The following is a 24,890-nucleotide window of genomic DNA, read 5'->3' as shown; positions in this document are numbered from 1 at the left end:
CTGGAATTCATGCCTGGAACTTGCACTGCTTTTTGCTGAACAGCAACAATATGTTTCTCAGTCAGTGGTTTTTCATCACCTTTTATAGCCAATTTTCCTTCAGGTCCTCTATATATCTTTTTTCATGGCATCCAGGCAGTGCATTTACTGTCCAGTTATTAAAATTTACCTATATGTCTAGGTTCACTGGCTTTTTCTCCTACGTTTCTGTTTTCACACCGGGAGAGCAAGAATTAAGCTGTTAGTGAATGTGCAGCCATCTTGTAAGTTCCTGCTGGACTGCTTCTTGATCATGTACATCTTCGAACATCAGTATGTGGTTCAGGTTCATTGTACTCCTGATTTTTCTAACCAGCCACTATGTTTTTTTCTGTCTCACAAGTATTTTTCTTAGTGTCAAAAAAATGAAAAGCAGAGTCCCTTTCTGCTTGCTGGGTCTTTCTTTGTTGGATAAACTTTTTATTCACTGCTTTCCTGTTCTGCATTATAAAATGACTTAGATCCTCCAGGAAAAAAAAAATATTCTGAAAGCTGGATGCAGCAGCTTGAATCTCGCACCTGTCTCTTGACATTCTTTGATAGCTGGGATAAACTTGCTTTTCTTCTGCCTGGTGTACATTGAAAAATAATTTTCCACAAGCACTCTGTTGTCTCCAGTTTTGTTTGTGGAAAATTATTTTTTCACTGTAAACACTGTTTTCTCCAATTTTTAATACTTTTCTTTTCTGCAGCAGTTTTGTCAGGATAAACTCTTTCTGCTGGTGTGTTTGCATCTTTACTGATTTTGGTCTTGGCTGCCTTCCCATGGTCAAATTTGGATCATACACACAATGTGACCTTCAAATTAACACATTCCCCTAACACACATGCTGTAGAATACCAGTCCAGTAGATTATTTGTACATTTATAAAATTAATACAATCTGTTTCTTCCACTTTCTCTGAAACAGCAGAAAGTCTCAGGTTTTCTCTGTGTTCTCTATTTTCAAACTCTATCTGTGTCTTCATACTCTACCTTTGCTTGGAACAGCTCTTCTTGAGAAGCCTTATACTCAACCAGCCTTTTCATAACTTCATCCTCTGATTTTTGCAGTTGTATGAGTTCATCTGACTAGGTAGTTAAAGCTTATTTTATTGTTTTCCAGACTTCTGTTATTGGAGTTGATATTCTCTTCAGTGTTTCTTTCATTTTAATTGCTTCTGAGTACATTTGATTTATTTTTCCTCTAAATTACTAGAAGTCATTTCCTGTACCCAGGAGCAGCCTTAGGTCAACTGGTGCCCTAGGCAAAAGGGCTCCATGGCGCCCCCCACCACATCACCCGGTGCCCCCATCCTGGTCTAACTACATTAAATAAACACAGGAAAAGTGCCCCTGCTAGAGCGGCGTCCAAGGTGGACGCCTAGTTGGCCTATGCCTAAGGCCGGCTATGCCTGTACCAAAGCTGAAACTTGAAACAGTTTTTTTTTAATAGCTGCTGAATTTTTTTTGTTGATTTTTCTCATGTTCTCTGAGTTTCTTCTTTGCTGGCATTGAGGTAGCATAATTGCTAGATAGTGACTGAATTTTACCCACACTGACAGTTTCAATAGCCCCTTTTCTGCTATTACACTGGGAGAGCTGAAATTAAGCTATTGATTAGTGTGTGGTCATCTTGGAAGTCCGATAATTCAGTTGACAGCTTTTCAACTAATCTTTGGCCTGCAAACTCAGTGCCCATGTTTCAACTGTTTCCCAAAAAATCTCATAAGTGATGCAAGTTATTTTTTTTTCCGCCTACCATCAAGGGTTGAGTGTTTCAGGATGAAAACACAATGTAGTTAAGGCAAGTAAGTAATTATATTAATTTGCTTTCATTTTTTCTAGGTAAACTGGGTCCACCTTGGCAAAAGGAGATTAAAGCTTTCACTATTAAGGTATTTGAAGAATGGAGTTGACCTAAGAGAAAATGCTGTATGAAGCTAATGTGTCCACAGTATGTGACAGACTAGACAATGTAATGGGTGTATGTATCATTTATTTAGCATGGTAATTAGGATGGGTTGTATATTGGATATTGCTTGAAACTAATAACTTAGTTATGTGAGTGCAATACCCATCATACAGGTGCAGGTTATTACATTCTAGCCCAGCAAAGAGCAACAGTAGTGATTGTGTAATGTGGCTGTGGTGTGTACGTCATTTCCTTTTTTTGTTAAAAAAATATATTTGATGTCAGTTTTCATTTTATGCCAGACAAATGGGTCCAGTTCTGAGCATCGGAACCGACTCGGCTGTTACTAAAGCTCATGCTGGCCAAAACCTCTTGAGCTTTACCCTTACCCAGAATGCTCCTCTTCCAATTACCTCAGATCTTGTTTGCCGCTTTTCCTGACAAGCGTGTTCGCCATCGCTGTTGAGCTAAGTAATTTAAAATATATTTTTCTGTTTTTTCCTCTTCTTTGTAATTTCCTTTTTGCTAATTGCTCTCTTTTAGAACCCTGCCCACTGTTTTTTCCATCTAATTTGAACTTCTCATCTCCCTTTTCTTTCCTTATGTGCACGCTGGTGTAATCTTATTTGTCATCTTTGATAGACTTTCCCTTCCTTATTCTCTTTCTGTAAGAAAAAAAAAAAAAGTTACTGTTTATTGTTTTTTGATAGTGAATGTTTGGGTCTGTGTTAGATAAACGAACACTTAAAATGTTGAGTACGACATGCTCGACACATTTTCAGTGAATGTTTATTTAACTGAAATAAAAAAATGACTGAAAATCATAATGTTGAAATGTTATGTTTGGCCAACACATTCTCCCTTGTGAAGTATAAGATAGCTATGCGCTATCGACTAAAGCAGGCCCGTACTATATTCCGTTATTTCAGTAGTTCCTTACCTCTTACCACATTTAACAAAAATACAAACCACCCTAAATGTGAGGATTTAGTTATTTACAGTGAAGCACTCTTCTAAAATCCCTTGAAAATTATAGAAACAAACCCAACTGTGCTCAATGGTGATGCTTATAAAGATGTTACACCTTTAGAAGAACTGCAACTGTACGTAGAAAGTGTTCTGTACTGTACTCGTTTTTGTTTTGCAGAACATGTTGCAACCTTTCGCACCTCAAAACTGTTTTCTGTTTTTAAGGGGACAGAGGACATCCCCACTGGAAATTTAATCTAGTTTCATTAACTTTGTTTTGTTCCCTAACTAGCACTGACAAAACTGTTGGTATATCACAAATTCACCATCCTAAGAGGCAGTGTATACATCTGTGGCATCCCTCTATGTGATTTTGAGTTTGTGGCAAAGACAGAACATTTAAATGAGAAACATTCCAGAAGGTTATAGGGAACATAGGAGGGGAGTCTAGGAGTACATGACAACCGAGTTATTTGTTTCCTAACCCCCCCTACGACACCAGGAGAGAAATGACTAGTGTTTGCCATAGAGTAAGGGTATGCATAAACATCACAGTTTGAGTCTTAGTAGACCTCAATTTATAATAATAAATGCAAGGAAGTAATTAGGTGTCTTAAATTAACGCTATACCAACAGTTATGTAATTTCTTACCTTTCACTTACTTTATTTAGTTTTACCTTCTCACAACTGTAAATAAAGTATAATGGTAACTATGGACAGTTACAATGTGCTTCAATGTACTTCACGTACTTACGTCACAACTTGGATTCCTAACTGGCCAACTAAAACATTTTCTAACTCTGATTTTAGACTTTCTGAGTGCTCAGTTAGATAAACTTTCACTTAAAATGTATCGAGCATATTGTACTCAACATTTTAAATGTTCATTTATATAACATAGACCTGAATGTTTCTGTTGTGAGACTCGTCTTCTGTGTGAGTGTGTGTACGGCTGCATAGCTAACTGCCTTTTTTGCCATTGTTGACAACTTGTATTTTTTCATATCCATGTCTAATAAACCCAAAGTCCCTTCTGGTTTCAAAAGATGCTAGAAATGCAGACACAAAATACCTATGTCCAATGCTCACCTTTTATGTGTTTATTCGGCCCTGTTCACCTTCAAGAAGACTGTTCCATATGTCATGGTTTAAGTCACAGGGCTCTTGTGGAAAAGTAAAATAAACTAATTTTGAAAGGTATGATACCATCAGCCTTCAGCGAGGCTATATCTGGCTCAGACAAAGGAAGGAGCAAGACTGATGCGTCTTCCCCTTCTTCTTCATCTTCCTCCACTAAAACTTCAGAAAAACCTAAGAAAAGAAGCCTGTCGGTGCCTTCTACACCATTGCCACCTCCTTTGAAAAGATCAAAATCTTTGGGTTTGTTAGTATTCTTGGAACCGACTGCCCCGAAGGATCCTATGGAACCGAGTTTATCTGTGCAGTCTAAGTCCTCAACACTGAAATTATCGGTGCAGATGTCTCCTTCATTGCCAACTACTTTGGCACCGAGTTTACAATCTGAGGAACCAAACATTGTAACTCTTCCAAGAACTTCATATTCTCCATCAATTGATCCCTTTTGTGGAAGACTACCTTCGCCCTTCTTGGAAAGACTAAAATCACAATCCACCATGTCTGTTCATTCCTCCAAAATTTTAACTGAAGAGAGGCTGGTAAATAAGTACTGTGGGCAAGAGAATAGTCTGGTACCTCCTCGACTCCAGCCCCATTGGGTGTTGAAGCTGAACCTTCCTTCACCCCTCCAGTTTTTCCTCCTCTGACTTCATCTGAAGCATTAGAGTTTTTGGCTCTGAGCCTCCCAGGGCCAACTGCATCAACTCCAGAGTTATCCATATCTTCAGAGCCAGTCCTCACTCTGAGGTCTATGATCCATTTGAATCTGGAGACCTCTCGGGGGCCGAGTCTGTTCTGTCGGCTGTGAGTCTTCTTTGCACCTTGGGGCATTGGCACAGATCAGCTCTACTCTGGCTTCTGTCTCGGCAGCTATCTCGTCAGAGTGGGGAGTGACCATGGTTCCTAGGCAGTCTTTCTCAGTTCTGGGCTCCCTTCCTTCTTCAGGGGGGCCAGCTTTCGAGGTGATGGAGAGAGCTCTGACTGACATAGTCAGACAGTTGACCCCCTTCTACCTTGGAACAAGTATCCCTTTCTGCCTCATGCCCAGATATTCAACCTGCACTCCTACTGGGTCAGCAGGTGCCGAGACCCAGGAGTCCCAGATAACAATTCTTTCCTGTTCTGATACCTCCCTAGACCATCCCACTGAGGAGGTCCCTAAGAAGAAGAAGTGTAAGAGGAAACACTTGGATTCCCCAGAGGAATCTATCATTGAAGACACCGACTTCGATGAAGGAGAAGGATCTCCAAGGTCAGCTCAATGATATTTCCTTTGGAGACATCCTGGAAATACTGAAACAGAGGGGTGACTAGAAGTCCCAAAATCCTTCTCCTGAGGAGTCTGTATACCTGCAGGCTTTCGTCACTCAATCATCTACCTTTTGGGTGACTCTGCTTGCTGATGAACTCATTCAGTTGATCTCTCAGCAGGCATGTAAGGCCCCTGATACTATAGAACCTATCCCCAGGAGACATGATAAGTTTCTGTCTGCCCCTGCAGCAAACAGTTCTGGACTAAAGGGTTAGCTATGGATGCCATAGTTGTTGCAGCAGCCACAAAAAAGGAACTGGCCAACAAGAGTTCCTCTGTCCATCCACCCAACAGAGAATCTTGGGCGATGGAGAGATTTGGGAAGCAGGTCTATGCATCACTGACCTTTGCCTTTAGGGCTTGTATTTGTTTGACACACTTCACCAGACTTCAAAAGGAGCTGGTCAAGGAGTTATCAGAAACCCTGACAGCATCTGTTTCTGAGGTGGTCCAAGAAAATATTGCTTCCCAGTTGGCTACCATGGAGTCTGTGTCTAACTCATCCATGAGGCTCATTGCTCATGCAGCAAAAGGGACCACCGGAGTGGTGGATTCAGGTGTGCCATTAGGATACATGCCTGGATGCACCCTTGGGATTTTTGAGGAGCCATTTAAAGTTTAATTCATCAATGCACCCTTTGACGGATCATCCCTTTTTGGCCCAAAGTTAAAGAAACTTTATCCAGCTGTGAGAAAGATGGAAAGACCCTTTTTGCCATGGGCATACATTTTTCCATTCTCCAACGATCCTTCTCTAGGAATCAAAAAGGTAGTGAAAAAATGTGGTTCAGAATGTCCCAAGGGCCTTTTCAGGGCACATGTGGAGGTAGTTCCCCTAGGGGCAGAGGGAGGAACGTTAATGGAAGACGTTGTCCACTTTGCAGAGGTGGCGTGCAGAACCAGAGTTTTAGGGATTCTTGTCTGGGAAAACCCTACCAGTGCTCCTGAATGGAGGCCCAATTGTCTTCATCTGGAGGCAGTTGGGTGACACTTGTCCCTGCACCAAAATGCCTGGCTGCAAATAATTTCAGATACTTGGGTGCAGAGGATCTTATCCAGAGGCAATTCAGTTGCCTTTTCCCTTCCTCTCTCCATATTTAACCCCCCCCCCCATGTTCCACCCAGTCAGAGGGAATGAGCAGTTTAAATAATCCAAAAACTGCTAGAAAAAGAGTCATTCCCACAACACCAGATAGAGTCTGGAACTTACTTGAGATTCTTTTTAGTGCTAAAAAAGAGAGGAGACTGGAGACTAATTTTGGATGCAAGTGTACTGAACAAGTCAGTCCATCAAAGCAGATTCTGGATTGTCATGGTACAGTCCATTCTTCCATTTTTTGGAAAAGGAAGATTGGATGTTCTCATTAGATCCTCAGGATGTGTATTACCATTTAAATATTGACAAACAATCCAGAAGGTTTCTCCACTTCCGGCTGAGAGCCAATCCCTACCAATTCAGAGCTGTGACCTTTGGTCTCGCTACAGCCCCCCAGGGAGTTCACCAAATATATGGCAGTAGTAGCAGCTCACTTGAGACTGCAGGGATTCTAAGTGTTTCTGTATCTAGACGATTAGCTCATTACCGCCCCGACCAGGCACCAATTATTACAAGCGTGGGATCATGAACTGTTCCTTTCTGGAAATAACTGTAAATTGCAAAAAATTTAAATTGATCCCAACTCAGAATTTAGAGTTCATGGGAGCATTCCTAAGTACCCAAACTTCCATAGCATCTCTTCCCCCCAGTGAGGTTACAGAATATCAAAGTTCAAGTCCAGAAGATCATCCGCAACAGGAAAGTCACCGCTTGTTTAGTCTTACAAGCACTAGGCTCCATGTCGGCAAGAATAACTCTGGTTCCCTTAGCAAGATATCACATGAAAATACTACAATGGCTGCTAGCATCTCAATGGTCAATGTTACACCAGTTCAAGTCACTCCTGATCTTGATCACCAATCTTTGCAGAAATGATTTAACTTGATGGGTACACTCCAAAGACATTCTTCTAGGCTGCCACATTGTCCCACCACAACCCAAAGCTGTAGTGAGCACGGAGACCTTCCAGATGGGGTGGGGTGGGGGGGGGGCATTATCTGGGAAAGACTGTCCAAGGCACTTGGTCCCCTGCAGAGGCCAACTTGCATATCAGTGTCCTGGAGTTAAGGCCAGTGCTTTTAGTGTTGCAAGCCTTTCAGACTGTTCATTCAGGAACAGTTGAGATTCAGACAAACAATATGTCAATGGTTTGATACATCAGCAAACAGGGAGGAACCAAGTCCTACCCCCTATGTCGAGAAGCTCTCAGTGTGTGGCAATGGGTGATCTCTTCCCACCGCTTTCTGATACCAATGCACATTCTGGAGAGTTCCAGTTTGATAGCAGACAAACTAAGCAGGTGTATTCTTCTTCCTCACGAGTGGCCTCTCAATCAAAAAGTGACGTAAAAAATTTTTCATTGGTGGGGCTAATCTTGCTGTGACCTATTTGCTTTTCCCCTAAGCAAAAAGTGCAGCATCTATTTTGCTCTGATTCCCCCTTCCAGGGGAATTCCTGAGAGATGCTGTTCTACACACTTTGCCCTCCGGACTACTGTATGCCTCCCCCCATTTCCTCTAATTTTGAAATTCCTACAGAAAGCAATCAGACTGAAGAGCATAGTGATCCTCATTGCACCTTATTGTCCTTGACAGATATGGTTCCCCTTCCCTTGACCTTATCTGATTCAAAACCGTGGATTCTGGACCTGGTTTCAGATCTTCTGTCCCATCCAGAGGGACTACTTTGTCCAAACATTGTGAACCTCACGCTGACAGCTTGGTTTCTCCATCTCCATTGACAGCCAGGCCTCTTTCACTTTCTTCCCCAGTACACCATATTCTCTTGGCCTTGCATAAACCAGCTACATGCAAACTCTCTGTTAGTAAATGGAGAAGATTAACCTTTTGGGCTTGTGACAAGAATGTGGATCCTTTTTCAGCTCCCATTGAAAAGATCCTAGAATTTTTAGCTTCACTTTTCGAAACAGGTGCATCTCAGTCTATCATCAAAATTCAATTAGCAGCTATTTCTAATTTCCATAATGGTTTTGGAGAATCCTCCTTGGCTTCTCATAAACTTTGTAAAGCCTCTGTAAAGGGAATATTCTTGTTAAAACCACCATGCAAAGATCCTACTCCTCCTTGGGATTTAAACTTAGAACTACAGGCCATTGTTCACTCTCCCTTTCAATCATCAGCTAAATGTGATCTAACGTTTTTGTCCTTGAAGACTATATGCTTAGTAGTAGTAATTTCTGCCAGAAGAATTTCAGACATACAAGCTTTATCATGTATACCTCCTGTCTGATTTTCCACAAAGATAGAGTTTCACTAAGAACCAATCCTTCCTTTTTACATAAGGTTGTGTCAGTCAAATATCAACCAGACTATTCATTTACCAGTATTTTTTCCAAATTTCATTAACAAAGGTGAATACTACTTACATTTACTAGATGTTCACAGACAATTACGCTTCTGTCTATGCAGAACTAAGAATATAAGAAAATCTGATCGATTGTGTGCGTTTCATCTTCAAGACTTGGCTAACCAATTATTTGAAAGATTAATAAAAAACACTTGGAGTAAAAGACTTGGCTAACCAGTGAGCAAAGTAACGCTAGCCAGATGGTTCTTTTTTTTAATCTATAATAAGAAAATCAGTTTGCCTAGACCTTTGAGGGCACATTCTACAAGACCTGTTGCTACTTCAGCAGTTTTTCAGTCTAGGGCTTCCATAGATAATATTTGTGCAGCAGCAACTTGGGCTACACCTCATACCTTTATTACTCATTACAAATTGGATATGCTCTCCAGGAGAAGAGCATGTTTTGGTTCTGTGGTGCTCAGGAATGTCCTTCCTTGAGTCTTCCCAAGGTCCTAAGTAGCTGGGGACTGTGTTCCATTTGTTGAGGTTAAAATGAAAATTGACATCAGATAAAGAAGTTATGTACTCACCATAACATTCCATCTGTCTTGTCCATTTTCATTTATCCTAGACTTCCCTCCCTCCTTTCCCCTGCCCTTTGAAGCTTTGATCAAATGCATAATGACTCTTGCCACTAGGGTAGTTGTATATGGTTCCAGATATGGGCTCTGTGAAGGTTGTTTGATTGCTATATTTTTTGTCTGTATTTTCTGCAAACTCGAGCTGAGGTAATTGGGAGAGGAACATTCTGGCTAAGGGTAAAACTCGAGAGGTTTTGGCCAGCGTGAGCTGTAGTAATGGCTGAGTCAGTTCTGATGCTTGGAAGCCAGTCACTACCAATTCAGAGCTCTGCCCATTTGTCAAGGATAAATGAAAATGGGCAACACAGATGGAACTTTATGGTGAGTATACAACATTTTCTTATTGACCATGAGACATCACAGTAATATGATAAATCATATGTAAAATTTTCAAAAATATAACTTCAACATTCAAAACAGTAGGTATCCATGTAAGTCAGAAGTTGCACATCCCTTAATAAAAAAAGTCACCAGACATCACAGATTTACCCCATACTTATTGAATTGGTGTTCTTATGTCATACATCACAATTTCTTGCTCATGTCTCCACTTGAGGGCATTTGGTTATAGAGCAATATATTAATTCATATGCTTACACCCAGAATATAACATGGACAGCACCCAAATCCAGAATAAGAATGTTATTAAAAACCTTGGAATGTGGGTTGATAATTCCCTGTCTTTTAATCAGCATGTAAGGAAGGCAGTCAGAAAGTCCTTCTACTTAACTCAGTCAATTGCAAAAGAAATGTTATCCAGATCTAAAGTAGTCATTATCCTCTTATATTCATCGACTAGGCTGTTTATTAAATACAGTGCCCCTTTTGTGATACACCTCACTAGGGATCCCCTTCAGTTTGCCAACATTCCAGAATGCCGACAACCATATGGCCGACATTCAGAATGCCGACAATGCAGAACTGGCATCTCACTGTAGTTCGGAATGGAAAAATTTCCAGTCCTGCACTCTACTGTGATCTCGGAGTTGTTATATTAAAGTTATGGTGGGTGTGGGGGTGCAAGGGCCTAACAGTTGAAAGGAAATTTTATTTTCCTTTTCTATGGACCTCTCCAAATGTCAGCATTCTGAATGTCAATATGGTGTCAGCCATATGGTTGTTGGCATTCTGGAATGTCGGTGTTGTGTAGGGGATCCCTCACTAGACATATCAAACAGCTAGAAAGACCGCAGAGGTTTTTATCTAAGAAGGTCACTGGCTGAAAAACCCTAAGCTACCATAAAAGACTGGAAGCACTGTCTTTTTATTCAGCATTTTACAGATTTCTGAGAGGAGGCCTATGGCTTGCCTTCTATGCCATTAGAGACCAAGTGGTCCTAGATCTCTTGTTTTACCACAGATCAAGTGGTCACGCAAATATCAGAACCAGGGATCTAAATTTTAGCCAGCACATTAATAAAACATGGACAATATGCAATACTTTTACACTTTTGGAATAGACTCCCTCTGAAAATCTGGGAGTGTGATATATGATCTTCCTTCCAATGGGAACTGGATGATTACATGCTTATTTCCAAATGCACCCCTGGATTGACTGGCCTAAACTTCCTCGCAAAAAGAGGTACAGTCTAAGGGTGAGTTCTAGCAAGGCATAAATGGCCCAAATACACTGTTGTCTTGTATTTCCTGTGATACTAGTTACTTCTTACCACCCAAAACAGTCCAAATGTATAACGTGTAAAAGAGAGCAGTTGGTTCACCAGGCTGTATTCCACTTTTAATAAAAGCAAGAGTAAAAACACATGAGCGCTTTCGGGTCTAAGCCCTTCATCAGATAAAATACATTTCAAACCTCAACGGTTTTAAATAAAAATCAACCAATCACAATTCAGTATTGCACCCTCCTCCTTTTTAGGTCTGGCTTCAGTGGTATTAACCCATTCAAACTAGGAGCTTTATCTTTTAATTCTATAATCCATTTGGATTCACTATATTCTGTATAATTAACCAAATCTCCTCCACTTATACTAATTTTTACTATCTACAAAACTATAAACTTAAAAGTATGTCCTAAATTCTCTGCCATATGTTGATAAAGTGCATTATGTAGGTTTCTTAACCTTATATCTGATAAATGTTTCAAGATTCTATCCTTTAACATACAGTTCGTTTTTCCTACATAGAAAGACGTGCATGATTGACACTTAGCTAAATAAACAACATTTCATGTTCTGCAATCTGCAACTCTACTCAGATAATGTATTTTGCCTGTAATGGGATTTGTAAACAAATTACTCCCCATAATGTAGGGGCAAGCATTGCATCCTCTGCACCTAAAGGTTCCTTTACTCTGAATATTATCGTTTTGCACCTTCTTAGTTTCATGGCAGAGTAAATCCTTTAAGGTTTTTTTTCTCCTGAAGCCAAAAGAACCCCATCCCACTAAGTTACCTATTTTGTCATCAAGTTAATAAAATCTTCCAGTTACGCCTGATGACGTCACATATACCTCCTGCATCATTACTATATGATCTGATGTTGTTAATCTTCATTCATTCCTTACTGATGGGGGTGTCAATTCCGTCCTCGGAACCGAGTCAGCCTTGTAACAAGCTCGTGCCAGCCAAAAAACTCTCAAACTAAGTTTTTACCCACAATGCCCTTCTACCTGTTACCTCAGGCCTCATTTGCCACGTAGTTGTAAAGCTCTGTCAAGCCAGCTCTCAGCTAAGTACTTAGTTTTTTTTGCATATAAAAGCGTTTTCTTGAATTTGTTCACCTTATTTTTAATTCTAAACTCCTTTCTTTAATCTAGCGCTAGTTTTTTACCCACTTTTAAGTATCCTTTTCCTCAAATACTTTATGGTAATCTCAAGTACCATTGTTGGTACAGCTCTTTCCCTTTACCTTATGTGGTAATCCTTCAATGCCATTGCTGGTATTTCTTCCTTCTCTTTACTTCCCTTCTTTAAAAAAAAAAAAAAAAAAAAAATCTAAAACTCTTTCCTCTTTACTTTTCTCTGTATTGTTGGATACTTGTATTGTGGTATGATGTCTGAGAAAAAGGAGCTTCAGGGTTTAAACAGTGTGACAAGTGTAGTCGCAAGATGCCTAACAGTGATACTCATGTTTCGTGTGTATATTGTTTGGGAGTTTCCCATCTTTCTGTACAGCCTCCTTGTACTATTTGCCAGGGGTTCAGTTCTCGAACCCTTAATGAAAGGAGAAACAAGTTGATTCTGAAGGGCCTCCTTAAGACCCCCTTCTCAGAGGCCATCTCTGTGTCAGAGGGCTCACTGCCTCCCAGAAAAGAGCATAAAGAGCATAAAAAGAGATCGCATTCAACTCCTTCTTCACCCTCCAGTGATAGGAAGCAGTAACCAAGATCAAAAATTCCAGAAATGACCTCTTTAGGCAGGGTTGGTGCAGTGGAGCCAAACTGCAAATTCTGACATCCACACCGCATACGGCACGCGTTACATCCACGGCACCGAGCTTACCCACAGTGTCTGTTCCAAGTTCGGACACCCCTGCCGCACAGATCTTTAAACATGAGACATTGGTGCCGATAGACCATACTGCATGGACCAGGAACTTCCCTTCAGTGGATCCTTTTGTTGGGCAGCAATTTAGCCCTTTCTTAGAACAGCCAGAGTCCCCGTCAGGGATACCCTCATGATCGACCAGGAGCCTCTCAGAATTGGACGTAGTGTGTCTTGTGGACCAGCTGCTGATGGCCAGAGGAATTACTACACCTTCCAAAACCCCATTCCCTTTTAGACTTGGGAATCTGTCTCCATAGACTCCAGCTTATTCTCTTCCTTTGACCTCTTTGCAGGCTTCGAAGTACTCGGCACCGAAGCCTTTTTCGGTTCCCACACCTTCGTTGCCACTAGTGGATTTCACTGTGGCTGTGGAGCCATCCCTTTGGCCTTCAACTCATTCGGAGCCAGGGCATCCTCAGGTTCAGGATGGGACTGCAGGCTCCATGGCACCTGGTACAGCTCCTAGTTTTTCTACAGTGCCGTCTGCCACGGTTCCAGGAGCACTGTCGATACCAAGTCCCCTTGAGGCTCCATCCTTGGGAGCAGGCTCGTCAGAGCAGGGTGTACCCTCGGTTCTGAGGTTGTCCTTCTCGGTTCCAGGCTCCCATCCCGCTTTGTGCAGATAAGCTTTCCAAGCTATGGAGAGGGCCCTTGGCTCTGTAGGCAAGCCTTCAGCATCGGAACTCCAGATATGTCCTTCCTCTGAGCCGCAGCTGACACAAGCCATTGCCGAGGGACATCAAGCACAAGAGCCTCAGGATACCCTACCGCAGGGTGCCCCTTCTTCGGATTCCTCTTCAGAAGCTCCCACTGAAGAGGTACCACACAAGAGGACATGTAAGAGGAAGCACGTGGACTCACTTGAGGATTCTCTCACTGAGGACATGGACTACAATGAAGGGAAGGGGTCCCCAAAGACGCCCTCTGATGATGTCTCATTTGGAGACATCCTTGAACTACTGACGCAGAGGGGTGACTGGAAGCACACCAATCCCTCCTCCAAGGAGTCTGTAGTCCTGCAGGCTTTTCATGCTAGACTCTCTACTTCCTGGGTGATTCCGCCTGCAGATGTGCTGGTTCAGCTCATCGTGCAGCACGCATAGAAGAGTCCTGATACCACTGAACTGATCCCATGGAGGCCAGACAAAGTTTTATCTCCTCCCGAGCAGCACCCACACTGGTCCAAGGGTCTTCCAGTAGATGCGATGGTGGTGGCTTCCACAAAAAAGGAACTGGCAGGGTCCTTTCTATGACACACATGGTGAGTATACTCCCAGGGGAGAGGGGGTAACTCATCTGGAAGGCACCCTTACAGGGGCAGAGTGGGTCCACATAACCAGGTCTCCAGAGATTCTTTCTTTGGACAACGCTATCAGCGCCCCTGAGGAGTGGCCCGATTGCTTTCCTCTGGACCTTTTTGCCTGGTTAACAATAACAATGGATTTCTGGGTGCAACGGATCATAACCAGAGGATACTACGTCCACACAAGAGGACATGCAAGAGGAAGCACGTGGACTCACTTGAGGATTCTCTCACTGAGGACATGGACTACAATGAAGGGGAGGGGTCCCCACAGACGCCCCCCGATGATGTCTCATTTGGAGACATCCTTGAAATACTGACGCAGAGGGGTGACTGGAAGCACACCGATCCCTCCTCCAAGGAGTCTGTGTTCCTGCAGGCTTTTCATGCTAGACTCTCTACTTCCTGGGTGATTCCGCCTACAGATGTGCTGGTTCAGCTCATCGTGCAGCACACATAGAAGAGTCCTGATACCATTGAACTGATCCCATGGAGGCCAGACAAAATTTTATCTCCTCCCGAGCAGCACCCACACTGGTCCAAGGGTCTTCCAGTAGACACGATGGTGGTGGCTTCCACAAAAAAGGAACTGGCAGGGTCCTTTTCATGATACACATGGCGAGTATACCCCCCGGGGGAGAGGGGGTAACTCATCTGGAAGGCACCCCTACAGAGGCAGAGGGGGTCCACATAACCAGGTCTCCAGAGATTCTTTCTCTGGACAACCCTATCAGCGCTCCTGAGGAGTGGCCCGATTGCTTTCCTCTGGACCTTTCTGTCTGGCTAACAATAACAGTGGATTTCTGGGTGCAATGGATCATAACCAGAGGATACTACGTCCCATTCAACCTTTACCCAAAGTCACCAAGTCGAAATCCCAACATTCCACCCAGTCAAAGGGAAAACAGCAGAGCTAGAAATTCAAAAGCCGCTTCAAAAATGAGTCAGCCAGACAGTCCCACCAGACCAGATAGGATCTGGATTCTACTCAAGATTCTTTTTAGTGCCAAAAAAGACAGAGGACTGGAGACCAATTCTGGATCTTAGCATCCTAAATAAATTTGTCAAACAAGAAAACTTCCAGATGTTCACGATTCAGTCTATCCTCCTGTTCTTGGAGAAAGACAATTGGATGCGCTCAATAGATCTTCAGGATGTGTATTGCCACATAAAAATAGACAAGCGCTCCAGAAGATTTCTTTGCTTCTGGCTAGGAGCCGATCACTTTCAATTCCGTGTGCTGCCCTTCAGACTCTCTACAGCCCCCAGAGTGTACACCATGTGCATGGCAGTGGTAAGAGCTCACTTGAGACTACAAGGATTTTGGGTGTTTCCATATCTGGGCGATTAGCTCCTCACCACCCCCACCAAGCGTCTACTGGAGATAGCGCTAAAGTACACTCTTGGACTAGCACAATCTCTGGGAATCTTAATAAACTGGGGAAAGTGCAACTTGATTCCCTCTCGATCCTTAGAATTTAAAGGAGCAATTTTCAACACAAATGCTTGCTTAGTCTCTCTCCCCCGGACCACTGACTACACAGGATAAGATCCCTAATCCAGGTGATTCTCTGTCAAAATCTAGTCCCAGCTCAAACACGCCTTCAAATCCTGGGTTCCATGGCAGCGTCAATTACTATAGTGCCCTTGGCAAGACTACACATGAGAATTCTCCAATAGCTCCTTCTAACACAATGGTACCCCTTACAACATCCCTTGTCCTTTCAGATACGGATAACTCAGTGATGCAAGCAGGATTTAATGTGGTGGATGAAGCCAAATGGGCGGCAGTGGAGTCGCCCTTTTTACCCACAACAGCCCAGGGCCACAGTGACTACGGATGCTTCCCTGATAGCATGGGGGGGCTTTACCAGGGGAAGATGGTCCAAGGTACTTGGCCAGACATAGAGGCCCACCTGCATATCAGTGTCCTAGAACTGAGGGCAGTGCTTCTAGCATTGCAAGCATTTCAATCCATCCTTCCATTGGGAACAATTGTTATTCAATAAGACAACATGTCAGTAGTCTGGTACATCAGTAAACAAAAGAGAACCAAGTCCTACCTGTTGTGTCAAGAAGGCATGAGAATTTGGCAATGGGCAATAGCTTCCAACCTCTTTCTGATTGCAATGCATATTCCCAGGAGTTCCACCGTGATTGCAGACAAGCTGAACAGCTGCACTCTTCTAACTCACGAGTGGTCCCTCAATCCTGTTATTGTGGCGAAGATCTTCAGCCACTGGGGCCAGCCTTGCTGTGACCTCTTCACCTCTCCAGCAAACCACAAATGCAGCAGCTACTTTGCCCTAATTCCCCCGCAGGGGGAGTCCCAGAGGGATGCTCTGATTCACAATTGGCCCACAGGAAATTTGATCTGGGACACTCCTCCCAGTCTACTGTCATTACCTCATTCTTCCTAATCCAGGGAGAACATTTGAGAAGGCCAACCCAGTTAGTTTCTGCTTCTCCTTTCCCCTTTCCACTTTACAAAAAAAATTTCTAAGCTTGTTTCCTGCCTTTCCTGTAAGTCATCTAGTCCAAATACAGATTTGCTGTATCCAGGACTGTTTGTAAGCTTCTGAGCCCCCAAGCCTTTCTGTGTTGGAGGGAAGCCTTCTTGCTTAATTTTGTTTCTTAGAATTAGCCAGTTTTCTAGTTTCAGCACTCAAATCTTTCTTTTAGCTCAGCACTTGTACAGAACTCATTGTAAGCACTAAATAAGCTACAAATTACTACAGCACTCAACTTTCCTCACTTGTCTAGAGGAAAACAGTTTTTACCACTTAATAAATAAGCACCTATCCAGGCATGTCTAAGGGTCAACCCCCGGTGTTTTCTCCTGTCTACCTGATGAATCTGGGCATCTTGGGGCAATGCAGCAATTGCCTCATGTACACAAACAACCCTCTCCTCCTACCACTCAACACTACAACCTGTGAGAGATGGACTTGTATAGCCAAACTGGAAGCAAAGTTCTCTTCACCCAGGACTGGACTAGACAGTCAAGAGGAGAAGGTAAACACTTGCACCACACCACACTCATCACATAGTCCCTCAAAACCTACACCACCAAAATACACACACAGAAACACAAAACACACACCTACATTTGCAGAGGATCTCAAAACAAATCTACCCAAGCAACAGGGACCTCCAAAGCAGAAATGCAAGCAACCTCCACTCCTCCAACACAACCCAAATGACACACAGCACACAAACTCAGTGTGCCACTCAACCACAGCCCATAAGGCATAACAACGTACCCAACACTCTAGTCATAGGTAACTCTGTAGTCAGGCACACTGATGTTCCACTTACCAGGCTAAACAAGGAGAAAGTTACTGTCAGCTGCCTGTCAGGTGCCAGGATCCACCACATAATGCATGCACTTAGGTCACTCCACAACAAGTACAAATATGACTCTGTCATTGTCCATGTTGGTGTGAATGACCTGAGATGTACCTCCCTGGACTACATGAAAAAAGACATGGAGGAGCTGTCTGATCTTGTAGCTCAGGCAGGTATGAACCTAGCCCTGAGTAGCATCCTGCCATCACCCAGAATGGCACCACAGTACAAGGACAAAATTATTGACTTCAACAATTGGCTAAGCTTCTGGTGTCATTCTAAGGGGATCCAGTATCTGTCTGCCTGGGATGACATGATCGACAAACCATGATGCTTTGCCAGAGATGGCCTGCATCTGCCGCCCTTGGGATTCTGGATACTCTCTAAGGCTCTTGCCACCCCTATAGTGCCTTTTTTAGGCAAGATTCAAATGACAAATTCACCACCGTAACAGGTACAAGCAAGCAAAATCTGAGGGTAATGCTACTTAATGCTAGAAGTCTAAACCTCAAAATGCAGTCACTCGAGGCACTCCTTAAAATGGAGAACATCGACATCTGTGCAGTGACAGAGACCTGGTTCAAAGCTCCAGAGAGCACCCCTGCATTACCAGGCTGTAATTCATATCACACCTTTCGGCCACCTAACCTGGACCGAAGCACTAAAGTCGGAGGCGTGTCCATATTCATTAAGGATATCCACACCTCCAGGCTAGTTGCTCAGCATAATGCATCCGAGATTATCCAAGTGTAACTAACTCTGGGCAAGACCACAATCCAAATTGTAGCTTGCTACAGATCCCCCACCATACCCCAGGATTCCCACTCCTCATTTCTTGATACACTAGAAAATATTAGGGTACAACCTAACACCATAATAATGGGTGATTTCGGCTACCCTACCATTAACTGGGAAAACTACTCATGCACCAACTCTTGTGCTCAACATTTTCTGGAATTCATAAATTCCAACGCCCTGGATCAACTTATCCACACCCCCACCAGGGGCAGCAATATCCTAGACCTGGTCATTACCAACATGGGCAACCGGTGTTCCACACCAGAAGTCAATTCCCCGTTGGTCAGATCCGACCACAAGCAAATCACCCTAGACATCCACATCCCACCCCCGCCCCCCATTAGGGAAACCATTGTAAAGAATTTCTCCAAAGCCAACTTCACGACACCCATGCTGATGGACAATAGAGGTATGACTGCTGAATCCTATACAATTGCACTTTATAAGCACTTACATGAGTGCATGAATAGTGCAATCCCTAACAGAACCAAGATGCTATCCTCTAAAAAAAGGAATCAAATCTGGTGGTCCCCCTGCCATAAGCAAACTCTGCAACAGAAGAAAGAAACTGTTGCAAAAAAGAGTAAAATCCCATGACCGGAGGAACTCCCTGGTCAACCTCAGTAAGAAGCTGAGATCCCTCATAAAATCCTCCAAAGCTAGTTACGAAAACAAAATTACCACTGACTCTAAAGACAACCACAAAGCATTCTATAGCTATGTCAAGAATCTAAATGGGAACACTCAGATTGGCATAATGGCACTAAATATACAGAACCAACTGATATTGCCAACATCCTAGAAGATAGGTTCAGTGCTAACTTTACCCCCCTCTCACCCCCTAGAGGGCCCATCTCTATACCGGAAGAATGCAAAGTTCCTATAATCACGGCTGCACAGGTAAAAAACACACTCTCCAAAGCCAAGAACACAGCATCCATGGGACCTGACAATATCCCAGGCTGCGTTGTACACGAACTACAGAATGAACTGGCACCCTACCTAAGTACCATGTTCAATCATAGCCTCACCTCAGGCTTTGTACCCACTGAATCGCGCACCGCGACAGTTATCCCACTCCACAAAGGGGGAGTCATGACGGACCCCGGGAACTACCGCCCCATTAGCCTGATGAGCCTGGTCTACAAGGCCATGGAACGTATCATTGTGGAACTCATAAACAAAGACATTGGTAATCTCCAAACTCTGGACCCTACTCAGTTTGGATTTGTAAAAGGCAGATCATGTCTCCTAAACCTGATTGACTTCTTTGAAGCAGTCACTAAAGCCATAGATGAGGGTAAAATGGTTCACACAGCTTATCTAGATCTCACCAAGGCTTTCGACACCATCCCCCACTCTGGAATTATAGATAAGCTCACTAAACTAGGTATAAAGCTCACTAAACTAGGTATAAATCCCTATGTCACAAGATGGGTTGCCAACTGGCTCACGGACAGAACCCACACTGTGAAAGTAGCGGATTCCAAATCCAACATCAGACCAGTGACAAGCGGAGTACTACAGGGTTCAGTCCTGGGTCCTCTCCTGTTTGGTATCTACTTCTCTGAAGTGTAGGACAACACAGAAGGTCTTTGGCTAACAAAGTTTGCAGATGACTGCAAACTAGGAGCCATAATCAAAACTTCTAACGATGTGGACAAACTACAAAAGGGCCTCACTGAGACAGATACCTGGTGTCAAAGCCATTACCTGAAGCTCAATGCCAAAAAGTGTATTGTCATCCCCTTTGGTAAAAACTCTGTACCCATGAACTACCACATAGCTGGTAGTCTACTTAATGCCGAAAATGTGATGAGACCTTGGGACACAGGTGGACAGTAGTCTCTCCTTTGATAATCACATCACCACAGTGGTCAGGAAATCCTTCTACATGGCTCATCTCATCACAAAAGGATTCTCATCCAGAAAAAAAGAGGTCATTGTTCACCTCTACTCATCACTCATTAGACCCATTATAGAGTACAATGCCCCTTTTGGTATGTACCTCACAAGACATCTACAACAACTGGAAAGACCACAGAAATACCTCACAAAAAGGATTACTGGCCTCAAACAGATGCCCTATGCAGACCGTCTCAAAGAACTACAGCTTTACTCCATCGCATATCGCCTACTCAGGGGTGATCTTTGCCTAACATACAAAGTTATGTCAAACCCAGAGCTGTTGGACATGGTCCACTTAAAGAAATCTCAATCCCTCCGAGCTACACGCTCTAGGGACCTAAACCTTGTCACCACAATAAACAGAATATGCTGGAGGGATAGATTCTTGTCCCAGAGACTTCCCATACTCTGGAACAGACTACTTATCTATGTCAAACAGAGCTCCTCATTAGCACTCTGCAAGAAAAATCTTGATGATTGGATGGGAAATGGGAAATTCACCCCGGGGATCACTTCTGTGGCTCTGCTCGACAGGGGCACTGAAAATAATTTTCTTGGGTGGCGAAAGCCAGGGTACATTTTTTGGCTAGGCTTGCATGGGCCCTAGGGCCAATAGCCTAGTACCTACCTATGAACCTATGACTTCTGTATCCATCTATTTCTAAAGAAAGCCCTTTGACTGAGAAGCAGAGTAATCCTTATTGCTCCTTACTGGCCACGACAAGTTTGGTTTCCCTTCCTTTGGCCTCATCTAGTAGATCACCCATGGAGTTTGGATCCAACTCCAGAATTGATTTCACGCCCACAAGGGTTGACTCACCCAAACACTTCCAGTCTCAAGCTGGCACCTTGGTTTCGCCACTTCCAGTACTCGCCAGGCAGAATAACCTTACCTCCCCAGTGCGTAATATCCTTCTGGATTCACATAAACCATCCACCAGGAAAATCTATCTTAGCAAGTAGAAGAGGTTCCTTTTTGGTCCCAGCAAAGGCAATTAGACCCTTGCTCAGCTCCTGTTAATTTTGGATTATTTATCAAATCTTCTTCATTCAGGAGCAGCAGCCTCAACCATTCAAGTACACTTAGCTGCTATCTCAAACTTCCATAATGGGTTTCGAAGCACATTGCTAATCTCCCATCGTGTCTACAAAACTTTTTTAAAAGGTGTCTTGCATATCAGACCACCCTTCAGGGAACCCATCAAACCTTGGAATTTAACACTAGTACTACAATCCCTGACACCATCACCCTTTGAACCTGCTTCCACTTGCGACCTAAAGTTCCTGTCCTGGAAATCACTATTTTTGATAGCTGTCACATCAGCCAGATGCATTTCAGAGCTTCAGGTTTTGTATATTAAACACCTTGCATGGTATTTCATAAAGACAGAGTATCACTCTGGACAAATCCTTCCCTTCTGCCCAAGGTTATTTCAGAATTGACAATTAACCAAATGATTGACCTTCCAGTCTTTTTTCCCAACTACTCAAACAAAGGAGAATACGGTCTTCATTTGCTGGATGTACATAGACAGTTACGTTTTTACCTGGACAGAACTAAGTCAGTACGTAAATCCGACCAGCTATTTGTGTCCTATTCAGGCCTGAAATTGGGAGATCCTCTCTCAAAAGTAACCTTGTCCAAGTGGTTGAGAAACTGTATATCCTGGATTTACCAACAAAATAAAATTCCTCTACCATGCAAAGTCAGAGCACATTTCACCAGGTCAATAGCTACTTCTGTTGCTTTTCATGCAAAGGCTTCATTGAGTGATATTTGTGCAACTGCAACTTGGGCTACCCCTCATACCTTTATCACTCATTACGAATTGGATTTGGCCTCCAGGGGAAGAGCATCCTTTGGTTAAATAGTACTCAGGAACATCCTTCCATAAGGGCATCCCAGGACTAAAGGTAGCTAGGGACTCTGTCCCATCAGTAAGGAATGAATGAAGATTAACAACATCAGATAAAGAAGTTATGTTCTTACCATAACGTTCTCTCTGTGTTGTTCATCGTCATTCATTCATTACGTCACACCCACCTTCCCCCTCCTGAAGCTTATGGGGGATCTGATTGGGTCCTACTCCTACTTTAGGGTTTCTGCTCAGAGAAAGCCTCTGCTTTACTTATAATGGGCAAACTCGATCTGAGATAACAGGGAGAAGGGCATTGTGGGTAAATGTTTAGCTTGAGAGTTTTTTGGCTGGCATGAACTTGTTACAAGGCTGACTCGGTTCCGAGGACGGAACCGACACCCCCATCAGTAACGAATAAATGAAGATGAACAACACAGATGGAATGTTATGGTAAGAACATAATTTCCTTTTAGTGTCATACGCAGAGTATTTTCATCCTTATAACACCAGCATTGAACTCATTACATTTCTGCGCCACTTTAGCTGAAAACCATGGTCTAGCCCTATCCATTCTATTACGTCTGCTGTTGCCTGTAATTCCATCTATCCTGCTTTTTCTATAGCCCCTGTTTGTCAAGTTGGAGCTTAAATCCATAAACTCCTTTTCAAACTGCATGTCATTTGTTCATAGGCATGGAGTTCTATTTACTTGTTCCCTGACAATATTGTCAAAAGTGTGGCTTGTTTTTTCCTGAGAATTTAGCACAATGGCAGCAAATAAACCTCAAAACAAGCTTTTCATATATGAGGCTCCTTATACAATTTTTTTCATCACAGGAGAGTCATTTGGTGAAGGACACTAAACCCTTACAAAGCAATATAGAGATAAAGTACGGAGATGAAAGGCATGTTAATAAGCTGGATGTATATGTGAATGATAGTATTCAGAGTAAAGGAATCTTTAGGTGCAGAGGATGCAAGGCTTGCCCCTACATTATGGAGAGTAATTTGTTTATACATCCTATTACAGCCAAGATATAGTATTTGAGTAGATATGCAGATTGCAGAACCCGAAATGTTGTTTATTTAGCTAAGTGACAAACATGCACATATTTCTATGTAGGAAAGACAAATTGCATGTTAAATGATAGAATCTTGAAACATTTATCAGATATAAGGTTAAGAAACCTACATAATGCACTTTATCAACATGTGGCAGAGAATTCAAGACATACTTTTAAGTTTATGGTTTTGCAGATAGTAAAAAGTAGTATAAGGGGAGGAGATTAGGTTAATTATACAGAATATAGTGAATCCAAATGGATTATAGAATTAACAGCAGATAAAGCTCCCGGTTTGAATGGGTTAATACCACTGAAGCCAGCCCTAAAAAGGAGGAGGGTGCAATATTGAATTGTGATTGGCTGATTTTTATTTAAAACCTGTGAGGTTTGAACTGTATGTTATCTGATGAAGGGCTTGGACGCTAAAACGTTCATATGTTTTTACTCTTGCTCTTATTAAAAGTGAAATACAGCCTGGTGGTAGTGTTACCCTTTCTGGTTTCTTGTGTGTATTTATGACTTGGTGTTTTTGTGTGTATTAAGTTTCTAGGTTGTGCATTATAACTGACAAGGCTTTGAGGTTTGAAAAGTGCATTATTTGAGGGCACAAGACCCCTCCCCCCCCTCCCCAGGATCCTCACTCTGTGTGTTTACTGACTGGGAGTGGTTCATCTTGATGAGGACTGCTGTTCCTGTTCTTCATTTGGGCTTCAGGCCCTTTCCAGTTTGTGCAACAAACCTGTGTTAAAGGGTCTTCTCCCTACCACCATGAGGAAATCCTTCTGCTTCTGGCCCACACTCTAGGAGGAAGTGTGGGGACAAATCAACAACTATGAACAATAAAAATAGACAGGAGAGAGAGAGAAAGCTAAGAAAAAAGAAATAAAAGGATAAACCTTGAAAATGATCTCCTGTCCTTTGGGACCTTTGGGTTAAGCTGTCAAGATTCTGAGGTTGTCAGATGCAGTTTCTCAGGGCTGATAAGCGTTTGGTCTCCTCCTTCTCCAGGATTCTTCCCTGAGCTAGCTAGCCCCTGCATCTGTTCACCTATTGTTCGAGAGATAGTCTCATCGGTCATTAAGAGGCCTCTCTGAAGCCAACATTGATAGTATAATGAGGAAGTTTCTGAAGACCCACATTCAGCTGGGGGTTCTCCCTGCACCTGCAACTTTGGGTGCTGGATCCTTCTCCGACAACCCCTCTTCTAGATTCTCTTTTACCAGTCAGACCTTCTGATCCAGTGGTTAGGGAACTGTGCGTTTCCCATGGGATATCTTTGACAGAGTGGATAGCTTGATCTGCTTCGATTTCAACAGTATATCTTACCCACTCAACTAAGTCTGCATTGGATTGCGAGGTTTCTTGGAGCTGAGAGGCTGGTGTCATTGTCCAGGGGTCAGGGTTGACTCTGCAACTGACAGATCCATCCATGTGCCTAGGTGTATCAGCTCTAGACAGCTTGACTGCAGTGTCTGCCTTAGAGCCAAGTTGGATCTGATCCCTGGAGGTACCACCTTCGGGCTGTTTGGAGCCCAGAGTCCCTTCTTTGGGTCCTCTTTTGACTTTGGCTTTCAAGGTCTCATGCTGAAACTTGACTCCATCCCGATCCCATCAGGCTCCAACAGAACCCTCTTCACGTAATCCTGTTTAACAGAGACAATTAACTATCTTAGGTCTCAAAGAAACTCACCAAGTGAGTTCCTTTTCT

The 24,890-nt window shown here is 43.0% G+C and overlaps 1 protein-coding gene across 1 annotated transcript in view; it reads left to right on the top strand.

Annotated features, from left to right (window-relative positions):
* The window catches only part of DNAH10 (dynein axonemal heavy chain 10), a 5,879,077-nt gene that overhangs the window by 824,177 nt on the left and 5,030,010 nt on the right, over window positions 1-24,890 (top strand). Inside the window, exon 12 of the mRNA XM_044069759.1 lies at window positions 1,867-1,953. Coding sequence (XP_043925694.1) covers window positions 1,867-1,953 — 87 coding nt within the window. The remainder of the gene's footprint in view (window positions 1-1,866; window positions 1,954-24,890) is intronic.

The sequence above is a fragment of the Protopterus annectens genome, chromosome 4.part0 (assembly GCF_019279795.1).
Source record: "Protopterus annectens isolate FY-2018-M chromosome 4.part0, PAN1.0, whole genome shotgun sequence".
Classification (NCBI taxonomy): domain Eukaryota; kingdom Metazoa; phylum Chordata; order Ceratodontiformes; family Protopteridae; genus Protopterus; species Protopterus annectens.
The sequence above is the reverse complement of the archived record's forward strand: the minus strand, read 5'-3'. Positions and strand labels throughout refer to the sequence as shown.